This window comes from Ranitomeya variabilis, chromosome 8 (genome assembly GCF_051348905.1).
Source record: "Ranitomeya variabilis isolate aRanVar5 chromosome 8, aRanVar5.hap1, whole genome shotgun sequence".
Lineage (NCBI taxonomy): Eukaryota > Metazoa > Chordata > Amphibia > Anura > Dendrobatidae > Ranitomeya > Ranitomeya variabilis.
The window spans coordinates 70,778,571-70,804,301 of NC_135239.1; the positions used below are offsets into that span (position 1 = coordinate 70,778,571).

General features: G+C 44.3%; 1 protein-coding gene across 1 annotated transcript in view; it reads left to right on the forward strand.

The window, feature by feature from the left end:
* The first annotated feature begins 837 nt into the window (after nucleotides 1-837).
* Nucleotides 838-25,731, forward strand: part of SLC71A1 (solute carrier family 71 member 1) — a 53,920-nt gene continuing 29,026 nt past the window's right edge. Inside the window, exons 1-3 of the mRNA XM_077276057.1 lie at nucleotides 838-969; nucleotides 15,993-16,105; nucleotides 20,572-20,667. Coding sequence (XP_077132172.1) covers nucleotides 16,025-16,105; nucleotides 20,572-20,667 — 177 coding nt within the window. The 5' untranslated portion in view covers nucleotides 838-969; nucleotides 15,993-16,024. The remainder of the gene's footprint in view (nucleotides 970-15,992; nucleotides 16,106-20,571; nucleotides 20,668-25,731) is intronic.

Genomic DNA, 25,731 nt, shown 5'->3' on the forward strand with positions numbered 1-25,731 from the left:
ATGGAGATCAAAGTCTTGTTACACCTAGTGAACCCATCTTTTCTCGCTCACTATGCTTACCCTTTCACGGCCATCATAAACTATGACCCTCGAAACACAGTATGATACCCGAATCACAGTGAATTCCCCCACAGTGCCCTGCACAGGCACAGTATGATTCCCCCACAGAGCCCTGCACAGGCACAGTATGATTCCCCCACAACGCCCTGCACAGGCACAGTATGATTCCCCCACAGCGCCCTGCACAGGCACAGTATGATTCCCCAACAGCTCCCTGCACAGGCACAGTATGATTCCCCCACAGCTCCCTGCACAGGCACAGTATGATTCCCCAACAGCTCCCTGCACAGGCACAGTATGATTCCCCAACAGCTCCCTGCACAGGCACAGTATGATTCCCCCACAGCGCCCTGCACAGGCACAGTATGATTCCCCACAGCGCCCTGCATAGGCACAGTATGATTCCCCCACAGTACGTACACACACACACACACACAGACCTCCAGTGACCATAAACGCACTCCCGTCTAAGAAAAAATAGCGATTTACACGTGGGTTGCTTCGGTTTGTGTTACAGGGCTGAGGTCCAGTTCCCACATAACACAGCTGTATCAGCTCAGACCACACAACCTTTTCCCGCGCTGATGTGACCGACGCGCCGTCCCCTGCCTAATGGTCGCCCCGCCCCCGGCCTAATGGTCGCCCCGCCCCCGGCCTGGTGGTCGCCCGCCCCCGGCCTGGTGGTCGCCCCGCCCCCGGTCTGATGGCTGCCCCGCCTACTGCACGATGCTAGACCGCTACCCTACCTGCCCCGCCCCCTCACGTGCGCAGACTCGGGTCCGGATGTTGACGCGAGGATCACGTGGTCTTCGTGTCAGCCAATGGGCGGGTCGCGCGATTTGACGTGAGAGGGTGGAGCGTGCGCAACATGGCCGCGGTGTGAGGAACGGCGAGAACAGAGGGAGGCAGGTGAGGTGTGAGGGGAGACTGGCCCCGGGAAGTACGGGCCGCGGGCGGAAAGGGCATCCCTGGGAGTGACCGTACGGGAGGGTGTGTAATATGGCGGCGGCGGAGAGAGTGACAGGCGCGGGCGTACAGGCAGAAGTGACAGGTTATGAGGGGCGCGCTCAGTGTATGGCGGCAGGTACAGTACGAGCCCCGGGGCCCTGCCCGACTCTGCCGGCCGTGTAAAGTCTGCCCCGGGGGGTGTTTATAACCGCCCTCCCTGCAGGCTCCGGGAACAGCCCCTCACCCACTGGGAGAGAGCCAGCTGTTACCTGCAGTGTGAGGAGACGTCACCCGCCTGTGTGCAGGGCCCGGATGTCAGGGGACTGCTGCCTGTGGAGGGGGCTGGCTCCTGCCTGGTATAGCCCATCCTGCCCTGGGCTCCAGGTCTGGACTGGGACTCAGAGTCAGCCCTGGCATTGGGAATCCTACAGGCCCGTGCTGTCACTGCCCCAAGCAGCAGATGGAATGTATTACTAGTAGTGATGAGCCAGTATACTCGTTACTAGTAGTGATGAGCCAGTATACTCGTTACTAGTAGTGATGAGCCAGTATACTCGTTACTCGGGTTTCTCTGAGCTGCTCAGTTGGTCTCTGAGTGTTTTGGCGTGCTCAGAGATTTAGTTTTAGTCTCCTTAGCTGCATGATTTGCGTCAGCTAGACAGGCTGAATACAGTTGGGGGTCGCCTGTTTGTTAGGAAATCCCCACATGTATTCAAGCTGTCTAGCAGTCGCACATCATGCAGCTGCAACAACGAAAACTAAATCTCCGAGTACGCCAAATACTCGGAGACCACCCGAGCATGCTCGGGAAAACCCAAGTAATGCGCATACTCGCTCATCACTAATTACTAGCAGTACCCTTAATGGAGATTTAATACATGACCAATATTTCCAATCATTCCCTTGGCATGCTGGGATAAGTGATGGAGTCGTCGACTTTGGACTTCATCACAACTCCTAACAGTATGGATGTCTTGAGAACACCAATTCTGTTAACAACATAGCAGACAAGGCGGCCCATCACCAGACAGACCATTCTGGCATTTGCCAGATAGCAGAGCCCAGCAGGGCTGGACTGGCCAACAGCTGATTATGGGGCTGCAGGGTGTCAGCCCCCCACAAATCTGGGGTTGAGGACCTATCCTCAAGACGGCTCATCATTTTCAATCATTGACAATCCTTTTAAAGGGATCCTGTCACCTCCAAAATCGAAGGTGAGCTAAACCCACCAGCATCAGGGGCTTATCTACAGCATTCTGTAATGCTGTAGATAAGCCCCCGATGTATCCTGAAAGATGAGAAAAAGTGGTTAGATTATACTCACCCAGGGGCGGTCCCGCTGCGGTCCGGTCCAGCGCCTCCCATCTTCTTACGATGACGTCCTCTTCTTGTATTCATGCTGCGGCGCTGGGAAAGGTCAGAGAGGGTCTGCGCACTGCAGTACTTTGCTCTGCCCTCAACAGGGCAGACAAAGTACGCCTGCGCCGCAGCGTGAAGACAAGAAGAGGATGTCATCCTATGAAGATGGGAGGCCCCGGACCGGACCGCGACACCCATCGGATCGGACGGCCCCCCCAGGTGAGTATAATCTAACCTCTTTTTCTCATCTTTCAGGTTACATCGGGGGCTTATCTACAACATTACAGAATGCTGTAGATAAGCCCCTGATGCCGGTGAGCTTACCTCACCTTCGATTTTGGGGGTGACAGGTTCCCTTTAAAGGGAACCTGTCTGAAAACGGCTACTAATCTGCAGATATGGGGATAATCTGCAGGTTAATGGCCTTGTGAATCTTCTGGGCATCGGCATTTAGACCCCCCACTGCCAGGAAATTATTTTTATTCTCACTGGAATAAACAGCGTTCTAATTTCAGTCACAGGGCGGCACTGATGCACTGAACTTTGTAACAGTGCCCCCGGCACTTACTGATTGTCGGCCCTAATACTGATCCTGCTGTCAGTCAGGGCCGGGGCCACGGTTGCCGCCACCACTGCTGCTCCTCTTCATACTCAGAGCAATGACTGAACCTGCGCCATCATCCCGTAACTGTAACCGGTATACTGCCAAGGGGTATAAAGTTAATTTCCTCCCAGCATCAGGGATGTAAGTGCCACCACCAGAAAGCATAATAATGCTTTTAACCTGCAGATTAACCCATATGTGCGGGTGAAGTGTTTTTTTTTTCCCTCAGGTGACAGATTCCCTTTTAAAGGGACCTGTCACTAGAATTTTTTGCCTCATAAAATCTGTCCATCACTTTTAAAATAATGTGAATGGAGTTCTTATAACCCTTTTTTATCCTCACACGTGCCCCTGTATACCTCAGATAAAGTGTTTTATTAATGTCACACACTGCATGTAAATTGTGCTGTCCAATTGGCAAACCCAAATCACACTCGGTGCTGCACTGTCCCTCCAAATGCCGCCACTTCTATCCGGACGGAAGTGGGTGATGTCTCTATGCACCTGCTTGACTTGCACGTCACCAGCTGCCTGGCTTTTCACTATGGCATAGTGAGGAGCGCCTGCACAAATCTAATTCTACTGCACAGGTGCGTGACTTCCACCACTGTATGGGTGATATAGAAATCATCCATTTCCATCCAGGTAGAAGATGCAGCATTTTAAGGGACCGAGGCCACGCTGAGCACAATCTGAATTTGCACGTCAGACCAGACCACACAATTTACATGAAGCTTGGGATATGAAGAAAACACTTTTTCAGAGGTGTGAAGAGGCTCCTATGAGGATATGAAGGGGTTGTACGAACGCATTTACATGATTTTAAAGGTGATGTGCAGGATTTATAAGACAAACTAGTGACATGTCCATTTAAGCTGTAAATGTAGGAGAAAAGCAAAGCAACTTAGGGTACTGTCACACAGTGCAATTACGATCGCTACGACGGTACGATTCGTGACGTTCTAGCGATATCGTTACGATATCGCAGTGTCTGACACGCAGCAGCGATCAGGGACCCTGCTGAGAATCGTACGTCGTAGCAGATCGTTTGAAACTTTCTTTCGTCGCTGGATCTCCCGCTGTCATCGCTGGATCGTTGTGTGTGACAGCGATCCAGCGATGCGTTCGCTGGTAACCAGGGTAAACATCGGGTTACTAAGCTCAGGGCCGCGCTTAGTAACCCGATGTTTACCGTGGTTACCAGCGTAAAAGTAAAAAAAAACAAACCGTACATACTCACCATGTGATGTCCGTCAGGTCCCTTGCAGTCTGCTTCCTGCTCTGACTGTGAGCGCCGGCCGGAAAGTGAGAGCAGATCACAGCGGTGATCACCGCTGCGCTCTGCTCTCACTGTACGGCTGCACTCAGTCAGAGCAGGAAGCAGACTGCAAGGGACCTGACGGACATCACATGGTGAGTATGTACGGTTTTTTTTTTTTTTACTTTTACGCTGGTAACCACGGTAAACATCGGGTTACTAAGCGCGGCCCTGCGCTTAGTAACCCGATGTTTACCCTGGTTACCAGCGAACCTCGGCATCGCTCCAGCGCCGTGATTGCAAAGTGTGACCGCAGTCTACGACGCTGGAGCGATACTCATACGACGCTGCGACGTCACGGATCGTGCCGTCGTAGCGACGAAAATTGCACGGTGTGACAGTACCCTTATTGTTTAAATGTGGATGTTTCCTGTAAATATAACTGCTGGCTTGTAGTTTTCCTGTGGTCAAGTTTCTTGGTGGTGTGTGAACACGTTCCTACAGACTTGTTCACTGTGCAAGTAGCCTATGTGTTCCTGTTTCCATGGTTTTCCTGTGGTGTCCGCCAGATGCAGTTTTTGTCTTGTATGTTATCATTGATTTAGTTTGTGTCGGTAGGTGACACGGTCGCTTTCTATATAGTAACCTCTCTGCCAGTTTCACCTTACTGCCTGGAATATTGGTTTTGTCGGAGATATGATCGTGATATTACAAGCTTGGATTGTGATGTGCTTGTGATTGAATGTAGTGGACATGATTTAGGGCCCTATAGGGGTTTGGAAACTTCAGCACTTCCATCCAGATGATCCTCGCTGTCTCAGGAATGTCAGGGATGCAGTCCCTTATGTTTTTTGAGTGGCCAAGAATTGAAAAAGGAATATTAGCAAACGAAAGAAAATGATCACTTATTAATGGCCAAACATTATTTCGCACAATCGCAGAGTCATCTACAATAGGCAAGTGATGTGCACTCTGGTTCCAACGTAAAAACCTCTGTGATTTTTATCTGAGCTCATTGACTTTCTATGAGTCTGTTAACTGCTTTTTGAGCTTCTCCACCATTCATGTGAATAAGGTTTTGGGGGATCAGCTGGGGTCTTAGGATCTGGAAGGGCACCAGTTTGCAGGGCTTTTCCAAGATAACGAAAAAAAGTTATCAAGAAATAATATAAAATTGCAAGAGAAAGTAACCACTAGTTATATCCCTGTCAGCTTCTGGCAACAACATTGAAGTGCTGTTTGCAGCAGCACGGGGTCTCAGTGGTTAGCATTGTTGCCTTGCAGCACTGGGGTCCTGGTTCAAATCAACCAAGGACATCTGCAAGGAGTTTGTATTTTAGCGTTTTGCTTAGGCAGCCTCCACACAGGAAATGTTTTTAGTCCAACAAGGCAAGGTTTATTAGCTCCATAAACCCCGGAGGGACTTTAACACAAAACAGTGGTCCGCCACAAAGGTAAATCTAGCAGGAAAGTACAGTACATACAGCAGGTCAATATGCTGGCAAGTATACATCCAGTACTCCAACAGGTACACATCCGCACACGCACACACACGCACACACACCGGTCAGTATGAGATCTATCCAGCTCCCACACCCTGGTAGACTGGCCACCATTAAATTGTCCTTTTCTCTTTAGTACCAAAGGCTGCTCAGCTCCTCAGCTGGCTTCTCAGTCACTCTATTCAGAGAGAGATCCTTGGTGGTCTCTCTCCCAGCTACAGCTCACATCTTGGCAGGTCACTCACGAGCTTACACATTCAGCCAACTGACTGACCCCCTGCCAGGAACACACCCTGAACCCATGTCCTGGTCCTTGGCAAGACACTGCAGGTGCACTCCTGATGAAGATCTGCAGTGCTAGAATTAAACCCTCATCATTCTGGCCTTGCTACAGTATGTTCTTCCCATGTTCGTGTGGGTTTCCTGTGGGTAGTCTGGTTTCCTCCCACACTCCAAAGATATACTGATAGGAAATATAATTCCAGTGTTGACAGTGATGTCTGTAATGTGACGACACTGTATAAGCAAGAAATATAAAAATAAATACAAACACTATGGTTAGAGTGAATTGCTACAGGCCACTCATTGCTGCATCCAAGTAAAGAAAAACAAGCTGGAAGCAGCAGCTGGGGGTGTAACTTGTGAGTATATGTTCTGTTGGACTTGGTTGTCCTGCCATTGTCCAAATGTTTTTTTCCAAGAGTCCTCAGTGATTGACCTTTTATTGGCTAACTGAAAAGATGGTAACACATAGCAGCTTTCTAGACTACTTAGGTCTTTTCATCAGGGTCATTATAACATAAAATCTGAAGTCACAACACAGCGGGACTCCGGGATAATGGAGTAATGAGACCAGTGATGTGAAGCAGAACTATATTATGGGAAGGGGAGAACCAGTTGTGGCAGTAAATAGTGGTGAGGTTCATAGATGGGGTGTGTGAAAGTTTGTATTGTCCTCTAATTGAGGTCTGTCCAGGGTTGTGATGCCCCAAATGGTCTACTGCAGAGTTCCCCAACGTTTCTGAACTTGAGAGCCACATTCAGCTCTGAGAGAGGGTTGCAAGCCACATCCAGCCTTGAGAGAGGGTCACGAGCCACTTTCAACTCCCACCCCCTCACAATTGTGGCAACCATTGCCCCCATTACAGGCAAAAATCAACCCAAAGCAGTATACTAAGATCCAGGGGTTCCCACAATACCCCCATTCAGTATTCTATAAAGCACTCCCAACACACTGTTACATCCAGCTTCAAAAACCACCTCTGACAGGTGGTGTGATCTTGTCTCCAGCGTAGCATATTTAAAGGGAACCTGTCACCTGAATTTGGCAGGACCAGTTTTGGGTCTTATGGGCGGGGTTTTCGGGTGTTTGATTCACCCTTTCCTTACCCGCTGGCTGCATGCTGGCCGCAATATTGGATTGAAGTTCATTCTCTGTCCTCCGGAGTACACGCCAGCCCAAGGCAATATTGCCTTGCGCTGGCGTGTACTCCGGAGGACAGAGAATGAACTTCAGTCCAATATTGCGGCCAGCATGCAGCCAGCGGGTAAGGAAAGGGTGAATCAAACACCCGAAAACCCCGCCCATAAGACCCAAAACTGGTCCTGCCAAATTCAGGTGACAGGTTCCCTTTAAATTATCTTAAAACCCCTAAGACCAGTACATGTGCATCCAGATCTGCTCTTCTGTGCAGGGCTGCTCACAAAATTCACAATTTTCAGATGTGCTCTTCATACCTGTTTGCTAGACCTGGAGCTAATGCACCAAGCTGTTCATGGGCTCGCGAGCCACATGTGGCTCCCAAGCTACAGATTGGGGACCCCTGGTCTACTGGCTAAAATGATGCTAAGATATTTTTCTTTTTTTCTTGGAAAACTCCTTAAATATTGCTACAGGTGTCGTTATCTTTACCAGTTCTGCTGCTAAGAACAGAGCTTTTTCCTGCAGCGCGACTAGTGAAAATGAGAAAAAGAAACTGCCCCTTGAGCCATGCAGCAGCAATGGATGTAAAGTGTGATGAGGTTACAGGATGCTAAGGTCTTGCGCAGAGACGTGGATTCTGCTGTTTTGTATATTTTCCAACTAATTTCTGCCACCTGCTACTGGAGTTTGTCCATCTGCCAGTAAATTGATCAGTTTCCTGCATGGTTTAGTGTTTCTTAAAGGGGATCTGTCAGGACAAGTTTACAATATAGCTGTATAAGGTCTTAGTACCACAATAAAAAAATAATAAATATATATATATTTGTCATTCACTTAATCAGGGTGCCAGCCCTGAGAAATTAAGCTTTGCAGCCACATGCAGTTTAGCCTGAATGTGTGTTTTGGGCATATCAATGCACCTGGGCTATTTGGTCCATGGCTTCCAAGCTGTAAAGGGTTTTCCATTCTGTGCTTCCATGGCTAGCTCTTCCCAGTCTAACTGCAGGCGTTTGACAGGTCTATGGGAGAGACCTGTCAACCACTATTAGCATTGCTGGGAAGAGTCAGCTGGATCTTCTAATATAATATATACGGTAGATATTTTCTGTAATCATGCAGTTAGGATCTTTTTGGCCACCTTGAATCAGGTAAGTGAAATATGCAAGAAATTGAGATACCCTTCAAGGTTCTTTTCAAAATGTTGAGTATCTTTGTAATTGTATTGCTGTACTGGGAGAAATGTTCTTATGAAGTCTATACTTTTCCATGTGCACAGTTCCAGACTGACTTTCTGTGGCTTTTTCCAGCACCATCAGCTTATTTGTCCTTAAAATGGGATCTGTTAAATATCCTGATGTGTGTATTTGTGAATTCTTGAATTTGTCCAGAATTAAAGGATGTACACTTCTCGGACTACCCCTCCTCAATCCATATATTTGCCCCTAGTAAAATAATTAGTTATACTCTCATCTGGCATTGTTCCAGCGATGTCGACACTGGCTCTCCCAGGGATCCCTGTGGGTAATCAGTGCTGGCTTCACTCTCCCCTTCTTCAGATGTATGTGATTTGTCTGAAAGGCGAGGAAAGTAAAGCTAGCCCTGATTGTCATGCGATCTCTGCAGCCAATGCAAAGACCACTGGAACAGCGTCGGCGGTGGGTTCAGGTGTTATTTTACTGGGAGGGAAACGTAGGGATTCGGAAGAGGTGTTCCGAATAGTCGACGACTCTTTTAAGATCTCTGGATCATTTTTTCCTGCATTGTTTCCTTTTGGTTTTCCTTCTGGAAATGTATGAATAAAAAAGCAACAGGGCTTTACCATTCATCATCTCTTTCTTGGCTAGACTGCTAGAATAGTAGTTCTATGAGGAATTAAAGTATTTACCAAAGCAAACATACTGTAAGGATCCTAATAATAAGAAAAAGTGTTGTTACCCTATGTTATGTTTCATTCCGGACTTTGTGGTTCTTCTGATATCTGTGGTCCGCTTGACCTCATTTACTTGTTTTATATTGATACCATCATTATGCCTTATAATACAAGATACCCATTTTTATATTACAGTGAATATTTACTTGGGAATGAAAACCCTTATGCCATGCAAATCTCCTATTTACATGATGCAGCATCTATGATACTTTATTATAATATCTCACAAAATGTGTTTTTGTCATTTTATGAGACATGTCCATGAATTTACTTTTTCTTTAATGTTAAATTGTGATAATCTTGATAAAGGCCTGAGGGCCGAAACGTTAATGAATTCTGTCTCGTATTGGCTCAATACATTTTATCAGCAAGATTACATTTGAAATGAAGTTTTTCCAATTATTAGTAACAAATTTTCCTTGTGGCACCTATTGGTTGAAGTGGCTGGAGCCCTTTACTATATATTTAGTATACTGTGAGGACCAACAGGTCCTGTTAACCTCGTACGGGTCCAGCGTTTTTCTTAGGTTAGATTCTGATGGGGCAGATTTGTTGCGGGAACGTTCTGATACTCATTCATCTGAATTGGGCTTGCAGAAATCCATGTGCTTGCATCCGAAATAACCGTGCATAACGGATTTTTAGTCACTGATATTTCTTTTGCAAAACTGCTTAAAAACATAAGTGAAAGGAGATGGAATTTCTCATATCTCTTGCAAATCGGATGATTTCCCTCTTATTACAGGGATGCAGGCTTTACTTTCACTTTATTAGAGTGCATGAAAAATCTGGTGAGTCTGGTCTCTGGGAGGCACCAACTGTGAGCGAGGGGGAAGCTGGCTCTGTAAATCATCCGAATGGCAGAGCCTTGTCTCTGATCTGGCAGGGCTTGGCCTGTTTTGCTGGTTCATAGAATATGATGGGGAATGATTTACCTAGAAGTTTCCAAAGAACGTAAATGCTGCATATTTTCTGCTGAGGATTTGCATGGGTACATTTGGTCACATATTACAGTACCATCATTGTGAATGAGATGTAATTATATCACATTGTATAAAAAATGTGCAGCACATAGTTTATCCAGTGCTGCTTATATGAAATCCAAAGTAGGCATCTAATCTGCAGAGCCTCTGTGCTTGACCCTACCCAATGCAAAGTGTGAAATGTATCTTGTATGTTTTGCATCTTTTTTGCAAATCACCAGTGGTACTTACTATTGGTGATTTAATACTGCTGAAAAACCACAGAATTTTGTGCCGCGGGGGGGGGGGGGGGGGGGGGGGCATTATTCATAAGTTCTTCTCTCAAGCCTCCTCCTTGTCCTCCAGAGTCTGGCTGAAGCTCCCGCCTTTTAGAGATGGTGGGGGTTACCTCGAGGAATAGCTATGACTAGTCCAGCACAGACCCTGACTAGCTTCTTCCCTGCTGCCCCAGTTGACTGACAACTCTTTCTCTTGTGTGTACACAGGGAGACGCCTGTAAATCACCTGGAGCCAGACTAGGCTCCTCTATTTTTGTGGTTTTCTCAAAAACACTGAAGCATTTCAGAGAAAAATATACCTGGTTGCAATGGTGTGGCAAGGCTCAGATTCATGTCTTGGGCAGCATGACTCAAACAGGTTCTCTTTAGCTACATCCCTGATGACAAAGGAAGGCAACACAGATCTCCTGTATTTTCATACAGCACCCTCAAGTTCATCCCTCCCACACAATGGTAACTCTCAAGCCAGAAGAAGAAAGTGTCACATAATTGTCAAGATAGTGGGACAGCGGAGAGACGGTCTTACAGGAGTTATCATGAACAAAGTTCATTTTAATCAATAGATCTTCCAGTAATAATTTCCACAATTGGATATGTAAAAAAAACAAACAAAAAAAAACTCCTGTGCTGAAATAATCTTACAAATGTTCCTCTGCAGTGTTCTGTGTAATGGCTGTGTCTGATTGTGCAGGAACATGGTCAGATCATACCACAGCTCCTGGACAGAGAAGGAAGAAAAAAAAAAAGAGAGAATACAGACGTTACAGCTAAGGATCACAAATAATCATTTCTAACAAAAAGAATCAGCTGTGATCCCATGCTGTCATGTCTGTATACTTTTTTCCTCCACTGCCCAGGAGCTGTGATATGATCAGACCATGCTCCTGCACAGTCAGATACAGCCATTACACAGTACACAGCAGGAGCACATTTATAAGACTATCTCAGCACAGTAACATTTTTTTTTTTAACATGTCCAATTGTGGAAATTATCATTATTCCAACATGTATAGATTAGGGGTGAACGTACCTGAACTGTAAAGTTCTGGGTTCGTACAGGACGCCTAGTGTCAGATACCGTACACAGTACGTCCGGTTTACTGTTAGGTTTCGGCAGACTAATAGCTTGTAGATTCGCTGCATTGTGCCTTTCAGTCAACAAGCTTTTCTGGTGTGGGCACTTCTGGCACCATTTAAGCCATGTCAAGTATTGGCATGGCTGTGATTGGCCGGCGCACCATTTTAGAAGAGAAAATTTTTGATAAGAAGAGCAGATAAACCAAGAAGGGGCATATAATAACAAGCTCCACCATACAAAACTGGGAAGATAACCAAAGGAAAATAGACAACTGATCTAAATCAACAAACAAGTTTTATTCACAAAATGTAAAAGAAAATAAATAAATACAATCAATACAGAAACAATTACCGTATATACTCTAGTATAAGCTGAGATTTTAAGCCCCAAAAAATGGGCTGAAAGTGCCCCTCTCAGTTTATACTCGAGTCATGGTCGGCGGGTGAGGGGGAGCGATGACGGTCACATACTCACCTGCTCCTGACGCAGTCCCTGCATGTCCCATGGTCTCCGGCACCGGCAGCTTCTTCCCCTGTTCAGCGGTCACGTGGTACCGCTCATTAAAGTAATGAATATGGACTCCACTCCCATAGGGAGTGTCACAGTGACACAATACTATTCAGTATACAGATACAACCAATAAAAGAAACTTACGTAGGTGGAATACTGAACAAATTACCACTACATTCTTAATATAAGGTGCCTAGTGCCATAGTACAAATGTTAATAATATAAATAAATATAGATGTGTATATATAGGCATCCAGGTGAAAAGTTCAATCATAAATCACACATGAAAAAACTTTACAGCCTAAAGATAGGGCATATCCATAAATGATCAACAATATACATAAAAAAGTGATGTGGATAAACCAACCTGCTAAGGATGTGGGATGGAGAAGCACAGATAAAGCAGACAGCTGAGGGCTTGTATTCTCAGGCTGGGAAGGTACGTGGATTTTTGGCCCTGCCCAGCCTAAAATTAGCAGCATGCAGCCAGCCCCAGAAAAGGCACATCCATTAGGCTGCTTTCACACTAGCGTCGGTACGGGGCCATCGCACTGCGTCGGCCCGACGTACCGACGCATACTGTGCAAAAAATGCCCGACGTGGGCAGCGGAAGCAGTCTTACGACGCTTCCGCTGCCCCATTGCAAGGTCCGGGGAGGAGGGGCCGGAGTTTCGGCCGCGCATGCGCGGTCGAAAATGGCGGTCTCGACGCACCAAAAAAATTACATGTAACTTTTTTTTGTGGCAGCGGTGCGCCAAAACACTGCGCAACCGTCGCACGACGGTTGCGACATGTGGCACTGCGTCGCAATGCGTCGCTAATAAGTCTATGGAGAAAAACGCATCCTGCGGGCAACTTTGCAGGATGAGTTTTTTTATCCACAATGACTCATTGCAACGTGCAGTGCACAACGCTAGTGTGAAAGTAGCCTAAGATGCGCCAATTCTGGCACTTCCTGCTTGCGCTTGTGCGTTGGCAAGTGGGGTAATATTTTGGGTTGATGTCAGCTAACATCAAACCCAGAGGTTAATAATGGGGTGCCGTCTATCGGACACCCCCATTACTAACCCGGTAAGTGAGTCGTTAAAAGTATTTTTTTCCTGTGTCTATCTTTTTATTTGAATAAAGACTCCCCCACACTCCCTTGTTTACCCATTTATTACGGTAATTAAAAGTAAATCCAGTAAGTTCCAACGGTAATTGATTAGTGAAATGTCCCACGACACCCATCGAATGCTATGGAGTCTTTGTTGTGAGAAAGTTCTCACAACGAGACTTCATAGTTCACTCCCATTCAGCGGCAGGCATAGAAATTCTCACACTTCTGCCTGCCGCTGATCGCTAGTAACGCTGTAGAGTCTCGTTGTGAGAATGAGGCTAAATGGGGTTACTCAGTGGCAGGTAGGAGTGTCAGAATTTCAATACCTGCCTGCCGTTAAACAGGAGCAGGGTGGATAAAAATCAATGTTTTTTTAAAAAAATCAAAAAAAATCGGATTTTTTGATTTAAATCGGATTTTTTTGATTTAAATCGGATTTGTTTCAATAAACTGCTTTTTGAGGAAAATATTTTACCATCCAAAGGTTCTTCCATCATGAGATAAAGCTGAGTTGTTTAACTCAGTAGAATAAAGGCTGTATATGTGTAACATTCACAATGCCATGCTCTTCCAGAGGTTTCTGTAGGATGCTGACTATCCAACAAGTTTGGGCATGTCAACTGAATGGAAAAAGAAACTAAACCAAAAGTGAAACCAAGCTAGAAGTGTGGAATTAGAGGGGCAGTATGAACAAAATGTGGAGGCTATTAATAGTTTATACAATTAAGACATGCTGCTTTTAAACACCTACCTATTGCCATATAGTAAAACAAAAAAGATTTTTACTTACTTTGGGGTCCCCCCCTCACCCTGGCGTTAGATCGTTGCCCCTAGTTTCGTCCGTGTAACTATGGGCGCACATGCGCACTGCTCTCACTTCTCATTTTAATCGTGATTTATATTAAAAAAAACCTTTTGATTTAAATCAGTGATTTAAATCATGATTAAAATCATGATTTAAATCGATCCGATTTAAATAGAAAAAAATCTTTTGATTTAAATCGTGATTTAAATCATGATTTAAATCGGCGTGATTTAAATCAATCCACCCTGAACAGGAGTGAAATATGAAGTCATGTTCTGAGAACTTTCTCACAATGAGACTCCATAGGACTCATTGGGTGTCTTATTTATTTATGTTTTATTTATTTTTACTACTAGGTTAGTAAAGCCAGCTGCTGACATCAACCCCAAAATCAATTACCCCGATTGCCTCTGCACTAGGGCAATCGGGAAGAGCTGAGGCTAAGCACCAGAATCAGCGCATCAAACATGTCACTTCTGGGACGGCTTCAGGCTGATATTTGTAGGTTGGGAATGGCCCAATAACCATGGGCATTCCCAGCCTATTAATATCTGCCCCCAGCTGTCTGCTTTCCCTTAGCTGGTTATTAAAAATAGGGGGGGGGGGGCTCCACTGTTTTTTTGTTTTTTTTCATTGATATATTACTAATAAATGATTAATAAGAAATAAATGAAGAAAACAAACATGGGGTCCTCTTATTTTTAATAACCAGCCAAGGGAAAGCAGACAGCTGGATGCTAATATTAATAGGCCCGAAAGGGCCATGCATATTGGCCCCTTCCAAGCCTAATAAGACCAGCCTTAAGCTGCCCCAGAAATGTGGTTGTTTTTTTTTTCCAAATTAAGATTTTTTTTTTTTTTTTGCTAACTGGGATTGTAATGGGGTATCTGATAGATGCCTGTCCACTACTAACCCATGGACTTAATGTCAGTGGGCATTATGCAGCTGACATCAACCTCGCAATCCCATTACCCCGATTGCCACCCCACCACGGCAATCAGGAGGAGCCGTTCCTAAGCGCCAGAATTGACACATCTAATGAATGCACCATTCCTGGGATGGCTGAAGGCGGGGAATGTCCATGGCCCTTCCCAGACTATTAATATCAGCACACAGGTGTCTTCTTTTCCTTAGCTGATTATTCAAAATAGGGATGGCACTAAAAAATTTTAATCAGCAAAGGCAAAGCTCTGAGTTGATATATTAATAAGTTGGGAAGGTCCGTGGTTTTTAGCCCCTTCCCAGCATAAGATGACTAGCTCACAGTTGTCTGCTTTCCCTTGGCTGGTTATAAAAATAGGGTTGTTTTTTTTACCACATTTATTTACTAAAAAGTACCGTAAAATAAACACGCAAGGAACTGCTCCACTTGGACGTCCACCTCCTGGTTCAAGATTATTTTTTCTTTTATTATATTCTGTTATTTTAAGTCCTTTTTTATCCACATTTGTTTGCAGGGCAGTTGTTCTGCTCTTACCCCCATTTTGCTTAATTCTTTAGTCCCCTAGCCCTTACTACCACCATTTTTACAGCACCAAAATTCGGCTCCCCCTTGACATATCTGGGGTCTGGGTTCGGGGTCAAGTTCAGGTACCCGTACCAAACTTTTTATTCTCAAGTTTGACCAAACCAAACTTCCTTGGGTCTGCTTATCCCTGCTATTGATCAAAATCAACTTTAAAATTAACTTTGTTCGTGGGAAAAAGCTCTTTGTCAGCCCAGGACTTTTTGCCGAGTCGCTGCTGCCACCTATTATTCTGGTTAGTAGGAACTATAATCATATGACTTGTGTGAAAACGGGCAATTATGGGTCTGTGTGTTCACAAACATAATGAGTCTGACGTCTTTCAATAACAACCAACAGAATTGTGAATGCTGCTTTGGAATATACCACGGGTTGTAAGTCCTGATTCGTAGAAGATAAATAGTAAAATATGTTTCTAGAGTGACTCAACTGTTATAGTTGGATATAATCATCCATGAGATAGGAGTCTCTCCACCTTTGGACACTAGCAGACATTACTATCACTCTGTAGCATATTTTTTATTGTGACCCTTATGATATATATTGCCCATACCTGTCTACTTATATTATATGATACAACATATGGATAGATAACAAGATCAGTTTACTTCACTTCAATATTTTTGTAGGTGAATGTTGCCAGAACCCTAGTTATGTGAAAATGACCCAGGGAAAGAAAAAGAAGAGGGTGAACCGCAGTGTTCTTCTCGCAAAAAAGATCATCATCAAAGATGGCGGCTCAGTAAGTATCACCTGAATGGGGAATGAGTTTTGGAAAAATTGTTGAATGCAAAAACTGTCACCAGGTTTGGCTGATACGAGTTACGGCCACCACCTTTCAGGGCTGATATACAGCATTATATAATGCTGTATATCTGCCCCCAACCCAACTTGGAAGAACTGAAAAATATCTTTAATTATACTGACCTGCGGGGCCAGGGGTGTCACTGGTCTTGGTCCGGCGCCTCCCATATTTTTGATTGCCGATGTCCTTAGTTCGTGTGGATGACGCGTCCCTGCATCATCCACACAGTCTCCCTGGCATTGCGGTCATGCACAGGCGTACTTCTCTGCCCTGTTGAGAGCAGAGCAAAGTCCTGCAGTGCGCAGGCGCTGGGCCTCTCTGACTGTTCCTGGCGCCTGCGCACTGCAGTACTTTGCTCTGCTCTCAGCAGGGGAGAGAAGTTCTCCTGCGCAGGAGCACAATGCCGAGCAGGCTGTGTGCATGATGCAGGGACACGTCATCCACACGAACCAAGAAGGAGGATGGCATCACAAGAAGATGGGTGGCGCTGTACCAAGAAGAGTGACGCCCCACAGGTGAGTATGATAAGTTATTTTTCAGTTCTTCCAGGTCGGGTTGGGGGCAGATATACAGCATTATAGAATGCGGTATATCAGCCCTGAAAGATGGTGGCCGCATCTTATATCTGCCTAACCTGGTGACAGGTTTCCTTTGAGAGTACCATTCCAGCATTTAATTTTTTTATCTTTCCACTTGTTAGCCAGGCATCAGTAATATGTGCATTAAATTACTTACTGGTTGCTGTTATCTGCACTGCTCTGGTCCATTCCTGCATCATGTCAGTGCAGCTCTTCTCGCCGGCTCACACAGAAGACGGTGATTTGCTTTCTTAATGTAAGTGTATGGAAGATACTTTCGGAGTCTCATAGACTTACATTGAAAAAGTGACCTCTGGTCCACACTGAGTCGTCTGGTCACAACTGTGGTCATATGATGCAGAAAAGGGACTGGAGAAGTTCTGGAAGCGGCAGAAGATAGTGATCAGTAAGTATTTTAATGCATACACTGTACATGTTACTGATAGCTAATGATTTGGGAAAAAATGTGAAAATTCTGGCGTGTATACTTTACGTTTTATTGTAATATAAAGGCTGCTTGTACGTTGTACTATATACCACCAGGACATCTTAAGGGGAGTAGGTAGTTTTAATATGTCTTTCGCCAGGATTGGGTGGCTCCATGTTAAATGTGCATTTAATTTAGTAGAGTGCCAAAGCCCGTCTCACTGGTCAGAAGATGAGCAAAAAAGATTTTGTGTTTTAAAAGCCTCAAACTTGCTATCAGGGCTACAGTTATAATCTGAGGGTCCAACTCTCACATAAATGTGTCAAGTAATGAGTAACACAATTGTAGCACATCGCTATAGTCACTGTTACTTGATAAATAAGGGACCTTAGATAGAACCTAAAATTGATATATTTCTTTTAAATTTCTAAACGTGTCTAATTTTCTATGAAGTTAAATTAAACAATATTAAAGGGAACCTGTCACCCCCAAAATCGAGGGTGAGCTAAGCCCATCGGCATCAGGGGCTTATCTACAGCATTCTGTAATGCTGTAGATAAGCCCCCGATGTATCCTGAAAGATGAGAAAAAGTGGTTAGATTATACTCACGCGGGCGGTCCGATCCAGTGGGCGTCGCGGTCCGGTCCGGGGCCTCCCATCTTCATAGGATGGTTTCCTCTTCTGGTCTTCATGCTGCGTTGAGGGCAGAGCAAAGTACTGCAGTGTACAGGCGCCGGGAAAGGTCAGAGAGGCCCTGCGCACTGCAGTATTTTGTCTGCCCTGTTGAGGGCAGAGCAAAAGTACGCCTGCGCCGCAGGTTGAAGACCAGAAGAGGACGTCATCTGATGAAGATGGGAGGCACCGGACCGGCACCGCCCCTGGGTGAGTATAATCTAACCTCTTTTTCTTATCTTTTAGGATACATCGCAGACTTATCTACAGCATTCCAGAATGCTGTAGATAAGCCCCTGATGCTGGTGGGCTTAGCTCACCCTCGATTTTGGGGTGACAGGTTCCCTTTAAGGGTGTCTTTTAGTCCCGATTTTTCTGCTATTTTTGCGATTTTGTGGAAAAAGTATAAAAAATTGGGATTGGGTTCTTTTACAATATATTTACAGATGTTTGAAGTATGCTTACAAATTTTTATATCATGCAAAGAGTATAAAGAAGTACTGTAAAAATGCAGTGAAGTGGGCAAAGAAAACAAATCGGTGGCCACGATCGCGGCTGTTGTACTTGTCTGAAACAAAAATCCCAAAGAGACTCTTAATTACTATGATTGTCGCCATCTCCGGTAGCAGAATTATTAAAAAAAAAAAAAAAAGCTTGAAAGTTAGAAAAAAATGGCATCATGCTGCAAATGGAGTATTGGTTTTTGGCACAATTGGAGGCTTGACCAATTGGTTTTGAAGACATCATGGCCACCGATGTGAGAACAAAAAAGGATTAATCAGCTATTCCAGGAGCATAGAGTGATCCATCCGTGAGCTCAAAAACTTCCTGCAGAACTGGTCTTTTCTGCAGTGAGCTCTGTCGTCTCGAATGGAGTCAGACAAACACTGCTCTGAGCAACTTCAATGAGCCTCGTTCCGAGTGTGTACGTACATTCTGCTTGTTATCCAATAGTCATTCCCATCTTGTCCATTACTTCGAGAATTGATTTGAATCCCTTACTGTTACAGATAGTTATTGTCAAAAACATAGCTATGTTCACAATCTTTGCACCCAAATGAAGATGTTCCGGAGCAAATGTCCAAATGAGTGAGTTGAGCGATTCGTCGTTATTTTGTGTCTCTGCTCCAACACAACGTTCTAGGAACTCATCATCCTGTTAGGTGTTTGATCGGTGTGAGGTGATTGCTAAGGGTCATAACACAAAGTACTGTTTTTTTAAAAGTGCTGCCCAAAAACGACCATCTATTGGAAAGTTAATCCAAAAGCAAAGAAATGCTACACGCACATGAGGCCGATGGAATGCTCCATTGTGCGCCACGCGCACCGGAGATTGCTGCCTATAAGTTGCTATAACTTTTTTTAAATTGTAATTTGAATTAAATAATTTTGCAGATATTTTCTCCACGCTAAATACATGAAGAAAAATCTATTTTTCCGATCTGTTATACGCGAAGATTCCCATAATAGCGAGATATGTATGTTAATTTTTTTTTTTTCCAAGTTGGATGCGGTGTGTTTCTTCCAGCTGCACCCAAAACTAGCTACACCATGAACCCCACAGTCGTGCTTGCAATTGCATATTAATAAAAATGAACTATTCTTTTGAGATTTTTTTTTTTTTTTTTTTACATCCAACAAAATTTGTCCTGCAATGAGGTAATGGTACTAAATGAGAAAAGAAAATAGTCACTTGTTAAATCATTGAGTGCTTCCTGACAGTCTTGCTTTTACTTGGGTCCCGAGATCACCTTTGTAGATGGGATGTGACCTTTGATGCCAAATAAAAAACGTCTGAAGGGGAAGACTGGTACAGTTGACCATTTCACAGGTGACTGTGGGTGCTTTTGTTATACCATTTTTTCCCCTATTGCCACATTTTGTAGCTTCTCTGAAAAATTAATGTACTTTTTTTTTTCATTCTTTATCAACATTTGAATCGGTGTAATTTTTGTTGCACATCTTGGTTACAAAGTAACTTTACTACTACTTCTACTTTTTTTTTCTTTTTCCCCCGCTTTTGGTTCAGCGCTTTTTTATCGTGGGGAAAAAAGCATTTTACTGTACCAGAAAAGTGAATGAGTCGTCTGAAATCTGAAGCACGCGTTGCTTATTTTTCCTTGAGGATTTGAACCATCAGTCCTTCACATCTGCAGCATGTCAATTCCTTCAGTGGGTTTCACGTATTAAAATTAATGGGGGAAAAACACAAGTGAAAACGTATCAAACACCTGTTTTCCCAGCTTTTCTCTTCCTGCCAATACTCTGTTTTTTGCTGCAGATACTCAGTGTGTGCACATAGCCTTACTGAGGCTTCAAGGAAAATTGTATCCTAGATTGTCAAAGCTCTGTAGTCTACAACCTGTGACTGCCAGACTGTGGCATGCTGGTCCATCCTTACATCTGCTATGTGCTTTCCCAGCATTGATAAAGGGGTGACCTTTGTCCTTCCCATTTCTATGAAAAAACAATTACATGCATCGTCATACATGATGCATACTCTCTGAAGTGCTGGATCTTATCGTAGACTTTCCCTTTTCACATCCAGCTGCCACTTCCCACGTCTGCAGTGGCTGAGACACATGTAATTCTTCCCCCCACCGACACAGCAGGTGACATTTTGCACATATTCTTGAATCGGTATGTCCTTACTTTTCTTCGTAGTGGTTGACGTATAGCTAGCTTTGTAGAGAATGTAGCTCTAATATTGTCATTCTGTCTTCAGCCTCAGGGGTTCGGCTCTCCCAGTGTGTATCATGCGGTCATCGTCATCTTCCTTGAATTCTTCGCTTGGGGTTTACTCACTGCTCCGACATTGGTGGTAAGTTCTGTTTATCACTTTTGTACAATTGCCACCATGTATCAAAACTGTTGCCCATAGGATCCTGAACTGTGATTGGCAGGGATAAGACTGGGTTCGGGCATATTTCAGCTCTTTAATAGCTGTCCATTTATATACTGATCTTACAGCCCCATATGCATCTGAGGCTGTAGGTTCACTTTGGGAGACTTGAGGACTGTCTGGCCATTGTAGTCCACAAACAGATATGAAGTGTGCCTGTTTGAATAGGGGTTGTAGTTTATTTTGTAGACTCTCTAATTATACATAGCTACTGGCACTGGATATTTTTTGGTGGTTCAGGGGTTAAGCCACCCAAGGGTATTATTGACCAATATTGGAGAAATTGGCTAAGAATTTATCCAGTAAGGCATCTGGTCAGGAAGTAACTGTGTTGTATGTCGCAATAGTATTTTATAGTCAAGCAAAAAAGGCAGCACACTGCAGCGCTAACACATGAAAAAATGAAACACAGAAATTGAACTGCATTACTGCACTAAAAATATGAAAAATGAGAGCGTTTAGCGCATAAAAAAGGCCAATTTTATGTGTACCTGGTAGCCACTTTACGGCATCTCTTATACCAGGTCCTGCGCTATCCTTCCTCGCTGAGAATAAACGTCTCCATGTGAATGGGCACCTATGAAAACCTCTCATGAGACTAACATTCTCCTTCTCTGTGGAGGGGTACTGGACCTGCTGCAATTAAGACACTTGTGACTAGGAGGCGGAGTGCTCAGTCAGGCTACGTTCACACTAGCGTTGTGCGCCGCTGCGTCGGCGACGCAACGCACAACGCACGCAAAAACGCGGCAAAACGCACGCAAAAACGCTGCGTTTTGCGACGCATGCGTCGGTTTTTGCCGAAAATCGGACGCAAGAAAAATGCAACTTGTTGCGTTTTCTTGGTCCGACGCTTGCGGCAAAAAAGACGCATGTGTGGCACAACGCAACAAAAAAAAACGCATGCGTCCCCCATGTTAAGTATAGGGGGCGCATGACGCATGCGTCGCCGCTGCGTCGCCGACGCAAACCCGACGCACATTAGCTTAACGCTAATGTGAACGTAGCCTCAGAAGGCTAGACAATACATTTGAAAAAACTGACCGTCACATCCAAACATAGATCAAGTGTGAACAGGTGCTGAACCTTAGAGTCACCAACTCCTATACAGTCAAGCAAGAAAGGCAGCACACTGCAGCGCTAACACATGAAAAAATGAAACACAGAAATTGAACTGCATTACTGCACTAAAAATATGAAAAATGAGAGCGTTTAGCGCATAAAAAAGGCCAATTTTATGTGTACCTGGTAGCCACTTTACGGCATCTCTCTTATACCAGGTCCTGCGCTATCCTTCCTCGCTGAGAATAAACGTCTCAATGTGAATGGGCACCTATGAAAACCTCTCATGAGACTAACATTCTCCTTCTCTGTGGAGGGGTACTGGACCTGCTGCAATTAAGACACTTGTGACTAGGAGGCGGAGTGCTCAGTCAGAAGGCTAGACAATACATTTGAAAAAACTGACCGTCACATCCAAACATAGATCAAGTGTGAACAGGTGCCTCCTAGTCACAAGTGTCTTAATTGCAGCAGGTCCAGTACCCCTCCACAGAGAAGGAGAATGTTAGTCTCATGAGAGGTTTTCATAGGTGCCCATTCACATGGAGACGTTTATTCTCAGCGAGGAAGGATAGCGCAGGACCTGGTATAAGAGAGATGCCGTAAAGTGGCTACCAGGTACACCTAAAATTGGCCTTTTTTATGCGCTAAACGCTCTCATTTTTCATATTTTTAGTGCAGTAATGCAGTTCAATTTCTGTGTTTCATTTTTTCATGTGTTAGCGCTGCAGTGTGCTGCCTTTTTTGCTTGACTGTATAGGAGTTGGTGACTCTAAGGTTCAGCACCTGTTCACACTTGATCTATGTTTGGATGTGACGGTCAGTTTTTTCAAATGCAATAGTATTTTATGTCTTAAAATTGTGTTTATACTGAGAGATGTCACATGCACTTGTAATGTAGGGCATCAGATGGCAACCTAGCATTTGCAAATGACAACAAGTTTTTTTTTTTCATTCTTGTTGCCATTACCATTAACCCCGCCATCACGCTCCCTGTAAATTCCAGCAGATGTTTTGCTTGCCAGTCATTTCTGCTAGAAGACCAGCTGAGTGTGCCGTCATTGAAGAGCAGATTTGGATGTGACCATCCCCGAAGGTGTTACCTGGATGATAGTGTAACCATGTCCCTTCTTTAATTGACACCGTTATTGGGCATGGACCTTTACTCTTTACATCTTATTTGCCAGTATTAAATTATACATGTGTATACGTTTAAAGACTACAATTTAATTTGGCTCCTAAATGTTTTAGGTTTGCACGTATCTTTTTTTTTTTTTTTTCTTTTTTCTTTCTGTCTGGATCAGTATAATGTGATTTTGGGCGAGTATATCATGTGTATTGCTGCAGCCAACTTACCCCAGCCTGCGTCAGATGTGGCTTTGGATTCGCTAGTCGCTTTATTTCCTGCTACTGTGGATCAGGAGCAGAGTATGGCACATTCCTTCTCAGTTCATACAGTTTCGTTAATACTGTCCCTTGGGGTCTTACATAGATCAGTATAAATTGCCCTCATGTATAGATATAAAAGAGGTTGTACCTAATAAGAATAACATTGCTGCATGCCAAAAACCCACAGTGGGCCTCTGTGAAAAAACTGAGTTGCCATAATACACACAACCTGCTGACAGGTCTTTGGATTACGGTAACCATATTTTTCTAATTCCGTACAACCACATTCAGTAGTAATTACATTTTTACGTTGTACACTGCTCATAAAAATAAAGGGAACACTTAAACTACACAATGTAGCTGCAAGTCCATCACACTTCTGTGAAACCAACCTGTCCAGTTATGAAGCAACACTGATAGCGAATCAATTTCTCTTGCTGTTGTGCAGATGGAACAGATAACCGGTAGAAATGATAGGCAATTAGCAAGACAACTCCTATAAAAGGAGTGGTTCTGCACGGGGAGACCACAGACCATTTCTCTTTTCTCATCCTTTTTGGCTGTGTTGGTCACTTTTGCTTTTGTCATTGCTCTCATCACTAAAGGGAGGTACAGTAGCATGAGGTAGTGTCTACAACCCAAAGAACTTGCTCAGGTAGTGCAACTCATCCCGGATGGCACGTCAAGGCAAGTTGTGGCAAGAAGGGTAGAGCTGTTTGTTGGCACAGTGTCCATAGTATGTGCACATGCCAGGAGACAGGCCAGTACACCAGGAGATATGGAGGGGGCCATAAGAGGGCAGCAAGAGGACTGCTACCTCGTCCTTTGTGCAAAAAGGAGCAATGCCAGATCCCTGCAAAATGATCTCCAGCAGGCCACTAACATCCTTGTCTGTTCAACCTGTCAGAAACAGACTCCATGAGGGTGGTATGAGGGCCCGACGTCCGCAAGGCCCGACGTCCGCAAGGGGGTGTTGGGCTTACAGCCCAACACTGTGCAGGGCAATTGGCATTTTCCAGAGAACACAAAGAGTGGAAAATTTGACATTGGGCTTACATGAAAAAGATATATGAAAAGGGTGTGAACTACTATACGGCTTACTAACAAATACCCCGTAAATAAAATTTAACTTTTATTAAGTAATATAAAAATATGATTACCCAAGAGTAAAGTGAAAAGTGCAACATGCAATATATGTTATGAATTACATGAACGTATTCAAAGGGCTAGAAAGGACAGTAAGTAGGCTGATATAGAGTGTGTGTATATGTATATATATATATATATATATATATATATATATATATATATATATATATATATATATATATATATATAGTACTAGATGGTGGCCCGATTCTAACGCATCGGGTATTCAAGAATATGTATGTATATAGTAGCCACATAGTCTATAGCACAGGCCACGTAGTTTATAGGAGCCATGTAGTATAGAGCATACAAATAGGACATGGCCTGTGCTATATACTATGTGGCTGCTATATATACATACACACACACACACACACACACACACACACACACACACACACACACACACACACACACACACATATTGTAGAATACCCGATGCGTTAATACAGCCCACGTACTATATAACACAGCCCACGCAGTATATAGCAGCCACGCAGTATATAACACAGGCAACGTAGTATATAACACTGGCCATGTAATTTATAGCACAGCCCACGCAGTACAAAACACAGCCCACATAGTATCTAACACTGGCCACGTAGTATATAGCAGCCACGCAGTATATAACACAGCCCACGTAGTATACAGCAGTGTGGGCACCATATCCCTGTTTAAAAAAATAATTTAAATAAAAAATAGTTATACTCACCTGCCGGGATCCAACGAAGCTCTGGCGATGCGCGCGCTTGGCTGCCGCCATCTTCCGTTCCCAGGATGTATTGCGAAATTACCCACATGACTTAGCGGTCTTGCGAGACCGCTAAGTGTTCTTGGTAATTTTGCAATGCATCTCTGGGAACGGAAGATGGCGGCAGCCAAGCGCACCTGGGCGGACTACGGAGGGTGAGAATAGCAGGGGTTTTTTTTATTATTATTTTTAACATTACATCTTTTTACTATTGATGCTGCATAGGCACACAGGGTTAATAGCAGCGATAACGGAGTGTGTTACCCGCGGCATAATGCGGTCCGTTACCGCTGGCATTAACCCCGTGTTTGCGGTCACGAGGGGAGTATGTGGGCGCCGGGCACGGACTGCAGGGGAGTAGGGAGGGACTAATCGGACTGTGGCCGTCGCTGATTGGTTGCGGCAGTCATGACAGGCAGCTGGCGAGACCAATCAGCGACGCAGGATTTCCGTGACGTAAGTTGATGAAAGAAAGACGGAAGTACCCCTTAGACAAATATATATATATATATATATATATATATATAATTTTTATATTTCCTTCTGCCTCCTGTCTATTACAGTAGTATAATTTACAGCAGCTACTGTTTATATTCAAGTGTCATCTTGTACAGGCAGTAAAAGACAGATCA